We start from the raw sequence: 10,521 nt of genomic DNA, 5'->3' as shown, positions 1-10,521 counted from the left end.
CTGGCAGCAGCCCGCACCGATTCTCTTGCCAACATGCCGCCGGTGGCAAGGCTTCAGTCGACGGCTCCAAACCCGAGCTGCTTTAATCTCTCACTTTATTTGTGGCTCTGCAGAAACCCTCAGCTCCGACTGGAGGGGTGTCGGCTGCTTACCTGATAATTACTGAACTCCAGAAAACTGTCTTTCAAAGCAGAGCTCACTTTCCCGGCCAACAGAGCAGTTAGAAGGTGTCAGCCGCAGGAAGGCCTGCAGTCCTGTTCCCTCCGACACACACAGCTCCACCTCTGCAGATTCAACACCCAGAGAATCCATCACTACGTGATCACGAGGACAAACTGTTCACCAAGTTCATGGCCGACAAAGTAACTCAGTCGAAAGCAGAATTCTTCTTCTTGTTTCTTTCCTGCCTCCACTCGTCAGTACGGACTGTTCCAGGATTTAATTATGGGTCAGTGAGGAAGGGAAATTAATTTCAGGCAGTGGAGGAGTCACGGCGTCAGGCTGACAGGGGCCTCAGGGCCGAGGAGGTGGGCGTGAGGCCAAACGCCATGGCAAAGTCTAAAGCCACCACGCAAAGGGTAGCAGTCAGAAGTGATCAGAGAGCGCCGGATGGCTGACTGGAAGTCAGTCAGAGCTGCAGCGACGTTTCTGGCACTGAAGCCTCCAAATAAACCTAAATCCAGTCTGACAGACACGCTTCAACTTCTGCACAACTTTCTTGATCTGGCCTCTTACTGCCGAGGTCACAGCTGGGAAATGTGGATTTAAAAATCAAAAAACCTTTTCTTTTCTTTCTTTTTATGAGTTCAACATTTTTTAATAATCCCTACAAAACTATTTTCATGTTCAAAGTCACACTGAAGCTGTTTCCAGTCCTTTCAAGTATGAAACACGTGTTTGTGTGTGACTGTCACAGAATTAATAGATAAAAACTGTAAAGCTTTCATAAAATTAGGAAACGTTCCAAGCTGTAATAAAGCAAAACAGTTTAAAACTGGTGAAGTTAATGGATGCAAATATTAAAATGAAGCCATTCAATCAGATTGAAATTTTATTTTCAGTTTGTGTGCACATGATGTATAACTAAATATTTCCAGGTATTAAACATGCATAGTCACTGCCAAAGTAAAAATCAAAGTTGAAATGAAAACTCATATTCATATTCAATGTTCCCTGAAGCATAAGACTGGCACAATGATAATATTGTTCTATGCAGATTATTAAGGCCTTTAAAACAAATACATGATTTGTGATTTTCAGGTGTATGAATAATATTAGTGTATAGAGTATAGGAGTAAAATGAAACTGTATGTGAGACTGTGAAGTGGATCACTGCTGAGGTTTGTACATCGATCATCCATTAGTCATCAGTCACAGTTCAGTTGAGATCAGAGACGTAACTGATGGCAACAGTTGGATCGAGGCAGAAAATAAGACGACAGCCGAGTTCATCATGGCTCAACACATTCCCGATTGTCCTCGGCGTTGACCGGATCAAGACTGACGGCTCCCTGGCCTCAGCCAATCAGCTGGGAGAGACACGTTTATTTCTGTCATTTTAATATTAGAGTTTTAGTGCCACGCTTCTTACTCCATCATTACTCAGGTTAGAACTTTACCATTTCCTCAGTGGTTGATAAGCAAAGTGAATCAACAGAGAGAAGAGAAATGATGGGAGGGAAAACAGATTTCCTTCCTCCTGGATGGTTTTCCCAGCAATCAGATCAGACCCTCCACAGACCGGGCTGCTCTCTGTGCTTTTCTGACAAACATGTGTTCAAGTGCTCAGACTGTGAGGAGACTCTGAGTCCTGATCTGAAACACCAGCAAGAGATTCAGGCTGAAAACAACAGTAGTAGCAGCAAGAACAGAAAGGAAGAAATTCTTACCGAACTTTAGCCTCATGTTGATCTGCCCACATCTCACAACGACTGGTCACATTCCCTGGAAACTGTGTGTGGACAATGATCTTCATGACCTCTGACCTTTCCTCTAGAGCTACCATCAGAACAAAATTCACGAGAAATATAAAAATCTACAATTTACCAAAGACCTTTTCCATTTTAGATAAATTTAACTAACGTCATGTTATCGTGTTATCCGTTAAACAGCTCCTCCCCACTACAGCACACTTCATTCATCATGTTTCCAGCTTTTTTGCCGTCATCAAGACACAGCCCAGTGAAGACACGAGATGGGAGTCCACAGATTTGTCTACATGGACACAAATTTTTCCATTTTTAATGTGTCCAGTGTTTGCAGGTTTCAGATGGAGCTCAGCTTTGTCCCAAGCTTAATGCTGTGAAGCACTTTTCTGTTGTTGGTATCAGAGACTGTTGAATCTCAAGAATCGGGAAAACGTTTTTCTCGTACTGGTGGTACTTCCATTAAACTGCTTTTTTTTTTTGCCCCTACATCACCTGCAGAAGCAATCCACTGTGTGTGTCTGTGTCTGTACATCTATCTTTGTGAGGACCCATTTTTCAGGTTAGAATCAGGGTTATGTTAGGGTTAGGCATTCGGTTGAGATAATGAAGGTTAGGTTAGGGTAAGGGGCTAGGGAATGCATTATGTCAATGAGGGTCTTCACAAAAATATACGTGTGTGTGTGTGTGTTGGTTGGTTAAGAAAGGTGAACAGGTCAGCTCTGCTCTACTGCTTTCACTCAGCTGTGAACAGCAGCTCTGTGGGGGGAGACCTGGGTTTGTGTGTCTGCAGGAACTTAATGAGGGCAACAGACTGTAAGGATCGTTTTGGACCAACAACAGCACCGTGGCAAAAATGAAGGCTTCCTTGTTTAATTCAGTGAATTTCGCCAGAGGATTATAAAGTTAGTTGTTGGACAGCGTATTTTTTTTTCTTTTGATAGAGCATCTTCCCCCTCTCTCTGGTCTTTGTGTTCAGCTAGGCTAAACACATCCTGGACGCACCTCTGTACAGGACCACAACCTGAAATATCTGGCTCTGGATAAAGAAGCTTTAAATGTTTATTTAAAGGGTAAGTTCATCCAAATTACAGGGGAAAAAACTTGTTTCTGTCCGGTAGGGTGAGAGGTGACATGTGTCCTGTTGTGACTTACAATCACCATTTGCCTTTTCATTAACAGTAACTGTGTATTTTCTTGTTTTCTTAAGTTTATTTACCACAACTGGATCGTTCCCTAATCTTAACCATCCGATCCAACAAACAAAAATATGTGACATCTAACCATCTATCCAGGTTGCCATGCACCAGAAAATCTGTCACCATCCCACAGTCCATGTGTTTGTCTTTATGTGTGCAGTCAGAACACTGCAGGACTACAACACAGAAACCTGTAAATCACAGGTACAGCCCTTTGATGTGTAAAGACGAAAAAACAAGTAAAAGGTGGATTTTTATCTGTAGCTGTTTCAGAGAGAGAGAGAGAGAGAGAGAGAGAAATAAAGGGGCAGAGAGACGGGGGGCTGTAAAAATAAAAGTCCTGGAAACCCCAGCACACATTTCCTGTCTGCTCTCTCTCTTCCTCCCTCTCTCTCTTTCCCTGGTTTTGGCTTTAGGACTCATCCAGTCGAGGAAACTCGCTCGCCCTTTGTTCTCCCTGTCTAACACTTTACTCCCTCTCTTTACCCCTCTCTCTCTCTCTCTCTCTCTCTATGTTGTTGGATGCCAGACGTCTTGGGGTGAGGGCGAGCTGTTGAATGGGGGGTGGTGGCAAACAGCGAGTGTGAAGTGTGTGACAGCATTCCTCTTCCTCTGAGCGTGAGCAGAAACTGAAGAAGACAGAGAAGAACATAGAAGCTCCAACAACTGGAGGTAGGTGCCAAACAACTTCACACACTTTCACACACACACACACACACACACACACACTTGGTTGTTGCTCTCTTGTGCCAACACACACACTTCCATCAGGCCTCGAACAGAAAAAAAACAGACTGGAGGAAAATGAGGGAATTTCTTTCCTTTCATTTTCCCCATTCTTCTGTCTTTTTGGTTTCTTCCTAATTTAAAACATGCACACGCTTGTAAACACACATTCATGGAAGTGTGTCTCTTAAGTTTTATAGGCGGAGGATTAGAGCAGCAGGAGTTCAGTGGAAACTTTCTCTGCAGTGTTTTGTTGCAGAGTGTTTAGCTCCTGCAGGTCTGCAGCTGCTACCTGCTGCACTGCAACACAGGACCACTGCAAACCTGCATCTGAACGCACTGTATACACAGATAAACTCACTGTGTGAACATCTCAGCTCATAATTAAATATTTAGACTCACAGTATGGACAGTTAAAATTTCCATAGGGTATAAAAGTATGAGTATAGATAGACAAACTTACGTACAAAGTTAAACCCATGAATAGTTAAACTAATGAGAAATAGTTTTGTTGCAGAGTTTAGCTCCTGCAGGTCTGCAGCTGATACCTGCTTCAGCTCGCTGCATACATGTACGTACGTAAGTACAGATAAACTTACAGCTAACACTTGTGGCGAGGGGCACTAAGGGGAGGATTGAAATCACAGACAACACCACCTGGGACTCGCACCCCAGGAAATTCCTAGCATAAACTTCTTAGTAATTGTACAAGGCACACAGGTACATTACTGAGGCAGAGACATGAGTTAAAAGATTTATAAATGTATTTAATAATCACAAAAAAAAACCCCAAAAAGACTGGAACTGATGAGAACTGCTGAAAAAGAAAGAAGGAAAGGTAAAAAGAATACCGGCAACTGAATGAAATAGTTAAAATGCATTTTATTATATTTTATATACTGAAAACAATATATTTAATATTTTAAAATTCAAGTTAAAAACACTAGGCAGAGGCCACATGCAGAGAGGCAGACTACACAAAGGAGTGCCAGGAGTGCTACCACTACTCACCCTTGGTGCAGCAAATCAAACTCATGGCAACCTCACAGCAAATGGTGCAGTCTACAGTGTCCCTGTGTATTAACGCACATGCAATCCAGTGAAGGGCCCTCACCACATGTGCCTAACCTCTCCACAGTTGCACTCCACCTAGAAAGAAAAGAATCTCAAAAAAAATTAAGTCACAAGCAAATGAACAATGATGGTAAAGCAAATATAACCCAATAAACAATAATCAGCCAAGCAAAAATACAAAATAACCCAGTTGGCCAGGAGCAAATTCAAACAAAAGAAATCAATAAGAAAATAACTAAAGGAACTGAAGCCTAAACTCAAGGCAAAAGTCAAAAACAAAAGGTCAAACTAAATCTACCAGCCAAAACTAAATGTAAAAGATAAATCTAAACAAGTAGACAAAGGTTAAACTAAGGTCCAACAAAGGCAAACTAAGGGGTGAACTAAGGGGCAAACAAAGGGGCAACTAAAGACGACTAAGGGGCAAACGAAGGGGCAAAACAGCAATAATGCAGGTGAACCACAGGATGATAAAAACTATTATCAAACCCCTCACAAGCAATGCAGCACCTGGACAGCCACAGCAGGGACAGAGAAGGAGGCAAAGAGAGACAAAACATCACAGGTGTCTTATATAACTTGTTCCTGATTAGGAGGAGTTAGGAGGGACTGGCTCAAGGCTGCACTCAGCAGCTCCACCTAGAGTAGGGGAGGATTCCCCACCTCACAAACGTCCATTCTGTGTGAAAACTGTAAAAACACTTTTAATGCTGCTAATCTGAAGTTTTCTCACAACATTTGTCTGCGGGGTGTACAAATGTTCTTTCTCCCCTCTGATTTGCTATCGTTCTCTCACATAATCATGTCCTGCTCATCTCCACTTCCCATCCATCTTGTATGGCAATATGCAAAGCATCCAGGGCACTGCATGCAGACGTACTTGTTTTTCGTGTGCATGCAGCATCATGGCATCTGTTGGCATTTTTTGCTTTGGTGCACAAGCATCCATTGTGTTGGTTGATATGAAACTATATAACAATAAAGCCCATGCATATACAAGAGAACGGCTTTTGAATATCTGTCCACTGTAGTCACCACTATGCATGAAATGGTTAAATCCATGTTTGTTTGCTGCTGGTGAGCTCAGTACCTCTGAGAGTAGCAGCAGCAGCATGAGCAGTTGTTGTAGCTTCAGTTGAATATGTAACTGTTAACTGTAGTAGGAGCTGTATTAGCACTGTTATTAGTATTCTGTGTTTTGGTGGACAGTTTTAGTGTCTTGAGTTGCTTCACTGTTTAATTCATGGAAATACTTGGTATGTTTGGAATGAAAATAATCCAGTTAAAACTCTTTAAGTCTGGGCACAGTTAAAAGCTAAAGACAGCCCCGAGTCCAGAAACCATCAGCGTCAGTGTTCAAAGGCCTGCGTGGGTCCGACTGTGGTCAGATCTGAAGTTAATTATCATTTTTCATTCAGAGCTGTGTCAGTTCGCCTCAGAGCTGCAGTATGTGTTTCCCATTCAGCAGCAGTGAGTCACTTCCAGCCATTGCAGCAGCTGGTGGATCATTTAACAGGCGTCCTGCTTCAGGTCTGAGTCCAGTCCCGTCCAACATTCAGTCATTTCTGCAGAGGCAAGGCAGCGGTCCACAGGATGTCCAGGTGAGAGTCGAATAAATTCCTCATAGAGAAATGGCAGGGGAGTGAAATTTGAAGCGGAGGTATTTTTCTTCTGTTATCTGTCTGGAGACTCTAACAAGAAAATAAAACTGAGCTAAAACTTTCCTTTTCTATGTAAAATTTGAACAAGACTAAGAGTGTTCAGCCATGCCAGCACTTCTTTTGGAGGCAGACATATTCATACTCTGGGGAACACAGAATCCTGAAAAAAAAAAAGAATTTAAGGCCGAACTGCAACAATTAATCAATTAACTTGTTGTCAGAAAGTACCTCCATGAAGACATTGATTTGAAGATGATGACATGCTGAGAGCTGCTCTAGGCCACTGGAAAAACTATCTGCAACTTCAATCAGTTCAGTTTTAGTTTTTGGGTTTGCACCTCCAACTGGCCTCTTCTCCATGACAATGGTGTCCGACGCTCGTGGCTATCGTAGCATGTAGCATCAAAATGACAGATAAACTATGATTTCTCAGAACTGTTGCTGAAATGATTGAAATTGTCCGCCATAAAATAAACCTTTAAAGTTTTTACATTATCAAACAAACTGAAATAGGAGTACAGAATGCAGCCAATCACACTGAGCAACTTTACATTGTGTTTACTTTGTACATTTAATCGACCTGGACTCAGATATCATTGTATGAAAATGTGCTGGGAGCATTTTAATGCATATGATGATTCATTTCTTGACTTGTGTGACAAACAGAAATTGTTATAAAGCCAAAAGAAATAGATCAAACCCTGCATACTTCCTCACCTCTGCATACTTGGCCAGTCACTGTGTGAAGTGAGTGTGCATGTTGATTGGTCAGTTTTGGAAAATTACAGAAGTTCAGACACAACCGACACACACAGTATCAATGTAGGAGAGGTGTTGGGGGAGGGGCTTTGAAGCAGTGTGTTCAAAAAGCTATTGGAACTGAAGTGAGGAAGCAGAGATCTTCTTAAAAAAGACAAATTCAAGGAAAATTGAAGTCCTGAACAGAATTTTATCAAGGTTTCCAAAAGTTTTGTGGATTTTCTGTGACTCTCTGTAACAACAGAAGCGTCACAGTGAGGTTAAAGCACATCCAGCTAATGAACCAACGCTCGTCTGGCTGAATGGGAAGTGACACACTGGCTCCAGTTGGTGCCCTGCTTTGATCCTGGAAACACCCCCCCCCCCCCCCCCCCTCCACCCATCCCATGCCACTTCCAGCACCTCTGTGGGGTCACGCAGATTAACCTCTTGTTTCCTGCAGTGGGCTTTAGTTTGAAGTGAAATGGAGGGTGAAAGTGTTTTCCGGCTAAGAAGCAGGGGAAGAAGCCAGCTAGCTGCATGCTGGGAGTTTTTTTTTTTTTTTAGGGGTTTGGAGGATTTAGAGGAGATTTGGTGTTGGCTAAAAGTGGAGGAATGAACTTAAAGGTGAGTAAATTGGCTGTTAAAAAATCTGGTTTAGGGATAAATTTTTGGGTTGGAGAAGGTTTGGAGCTGTTTGAGATTTTGTGTTGTAAGTATTTATGACATGATAAACTCAGGGCAAACCTCTGTGTTGGGAAGGGTCAAAGGTTAATTTGATTTGTAAAGAGAGCATTACCTTTTTTTGTTTCAACTTAAAGCTCCACTAATCTGTACTTTTTATGTCAAAGGGTGAAATGAATAATGTGAAAGGACTCGTCTGTAAACTCAAATCCATAGAGAACTGACACCAGCTCTGCAGCTGTTTTCCCTCAAACAAGCTCTGATAAAGCCACTGTCCACTACCTCAGAAACACAGAGACAGTTACAGATTTTAACTTTGTACAGATTTAGGTCATTAGTTTGTGTCTTTTTGCAGTGGTTTTTGTCTTTTTGTGGTTATTTTTAGTCATTTTGTATCTCTGTTAACATTTGTCAACACTTCATCCATGGCTTCATGAGAGGAAGATGAAAATAGCATAGACACACTTTGCTTTTACATGTAAAAATTTGTTTCAGATTAAGTGTGGATGTATCCTCCATGTTGTTTGTTCTTCACCACATTAATTGAAACTCGTCTCCTCTGCAGGCTGCAGTGACTCTGGAGAAAAGATGAGGGCTGAGGCAGACTGACAGGAAAACACTGAGACCTTCGTCCTCAGATCAGCTTTTCTCACCTGAACCTGTGAAACAGCAGGCCCTCGCTGGTCCTAAAATGGCTGCTGTCACCGTGTTGTTGCTGCTGGCAGTGACCGTCGTCTGTAGCGGGAATCTGGTTGTGGTAAATTCGGGCGTGGAGGTCGCCAGGGGTCGCTCCGTGTTCATCACAGAGAAGGAGCTGAAGATCAACGTGGATCCGAGCGCTGACTGTAAGGTGGAGGTGGTGATGAATGAACCCGTCACTCAGAGAGTGGGGAGGCTGACTCCACAGGTGAGGACACACTTGCTGTAGTGGCAGCCTTTATGTCCATCACAGTGTTAGAGTGTTTCCACAGTCAGCTGACAGATAATCAGAACCAGTACAGCTTTGTTCTGTGTTGTTTGCAGGTGTTTGACTGCAGCTTCCTAGAGGACGAGGTAAAGTACGTCCACAATGGCAGTCCTCTGCTGGATGAGGACACAGTGATGCTCAGAGTCTACAGGTCAGTCAGCAGCAGTGATACGAGCAGTGGCAGCATTAGCACAGTGGTGTGGAACAGGGGTAATAGTAGATCTAGGTGTCATTTAAACAGTGATCATGTGAGTTGAAGCTCAGGTTTGGATATTGATCTCCACATTTGATTTTCAATCAGAAAGTCCTGATTTAATTAAATGTAATTCAGTTACATTAGATAAAAACCAGCAGTGAATACATAAATATGAAGGATCTTAGCAGAAGTTATATGGTTTGCTTCTTAATGGAGGATGGCAGTTGATAATTTCACTACTTCCAGTGGAGAAACTGAGTATTTGAAATAATAAAAGATAAACTTCTAACAATGAAACTTAAATTGTTCCTAAAGAGTCTAACATGCTGTTTGGTGTCTGTGTGGAGGTTCACATCCTCAGACACACTGGTGGAGACGGTGGTTCTGATGGTGAGGGTAGTGGACTCGGGGTCCGGGGTGGTGGAGCTGGGCAGCGCTCCTCTGGTGGTTCCTCAGTTCTACGGTTTATCCAACACGATCAACAGCTCTGTGCTCCGCATCACCACCACAGCAGATCTGGTCTGCACCATCAGACTGATGAGCACCGACACTAACGTCCCCGCTCTGGGTCAGCTGGTGAGGGAGGAGGACTCCACACAGAGGAAGGGTGCGTCACATCTGGACACATCACACATTCTTACACAGTCGCAGTTCAGGTCAACACTTCAGCCTTTGTTCTAAATTAGTGCTCAGACATATCAAACCACAGGTAACCATAGCAACAGAACTGACGCTTCAGGCTGTTTTTTCACCTTTCAGGTTAAAGTAAGCTACACTAACCATGTGTCTACAAACACACTTGGAACATGGAGGATGAAGCTCCATTAAGCATTAACCATTAAGTAAGAAATAAAAAATCTAATACAATAAAAACATTTATGAGAAAAATAAAATTACAGTTAAATGAAAAAAAAAATCAAATTGAAAATAAAAAAGAAAACAAAATATATATTTAATATAAACAATTTAAAAATAAAAACTACAAAAATAAATACACATTAATGAAAAACTATAAATATGTAATAATACAAAATAAGATAGAACATTTTAAAAAGTAAAAGCCTTTGTATGTGCTGGATCTTGTACACATGCACCACCTGAAACTGCTGGTGTCTGTGAACCACTCGACTCATCTTTAGGCAGAGAGACAGTGGCGCTCTGTCCGGGAAACAAACCCTGTCTTCACAACACCCACGAGGTTCGCTTCCTCAAAACCAGCTGCCAGGACTTCCTGAACTCGGGTCTGAAGTACCAGCACCTCAGCCCTCCATCACCAGAAATTGACTACATCCCCATCAGGGTGGAGCTGAGGGAGCAGACCACCAGAGCCCTGCTGGAGGTATGGGAAACA

The 10,521-nt window shown here is 42.5% G+C and overlaps 1 protein-coding gene across 3 annotated transcripts in view; it reads left to right on the top strand.

The window, feature by feature from the left end:
- The first annotated feature begins 3,682 nt into the window (after positions 1-3,682).
- frem1b (Fras1 related extracellular matrix 1b) overlaps positions 3,683-10,521 on the top strand; it is a 42,004-nt gene continuing 35,165 nt past the window's right edge. For 2 of the 3 annotated variants that reach the window (XM_041040371.1, XM_041040369.1), the window contains exons 1-5: positions 6,408-6,525; positions 8,573-8,914; positions 9,031-9,125; positions 9,518-9,777; positions 10,310-10,509. In XM_041040371.1, coding sequence (XP_040896305.1) covers positions 8,699-8,914; positions 9,031-9,125; positions 9,518-9,777; positions 10,310-10,509 — 771 coding nt within the window. In that variant the 5' untranslated portion in view covers positions 6,408-6,525; positions 8,573-8,698. Of the gene's footprint in view, positions 3,797-6,407; positions 6,526-8,572; positions 8,915-9,030; positions 9,126-9,517; positions 9,778-10,309; positions 10,510-10,521 lie in introns of those variants that run through there. The other variant, XM_041040370.1, reaches the window with a different exon arrangement.

The sequence above is a fragment of the Toxotes jaculatrix genome, chromosome 6, assembly GCF_017976425.1.
Source record: "Toxotes jaculatrix isolate fToxJac2 chromosome 6, fToxJac2.pri, whole genome shotgun sequence".
NCBI lineage: Eukaryota > Metazoa > Chordata > Actinopteri > Toxotidae > Toxotes > Toxotes jaculatrix.
Note: the sequence above shows the minus strand (reverse complement) of the source record. Positions and strands in the feature narration are given on the sequence as shown.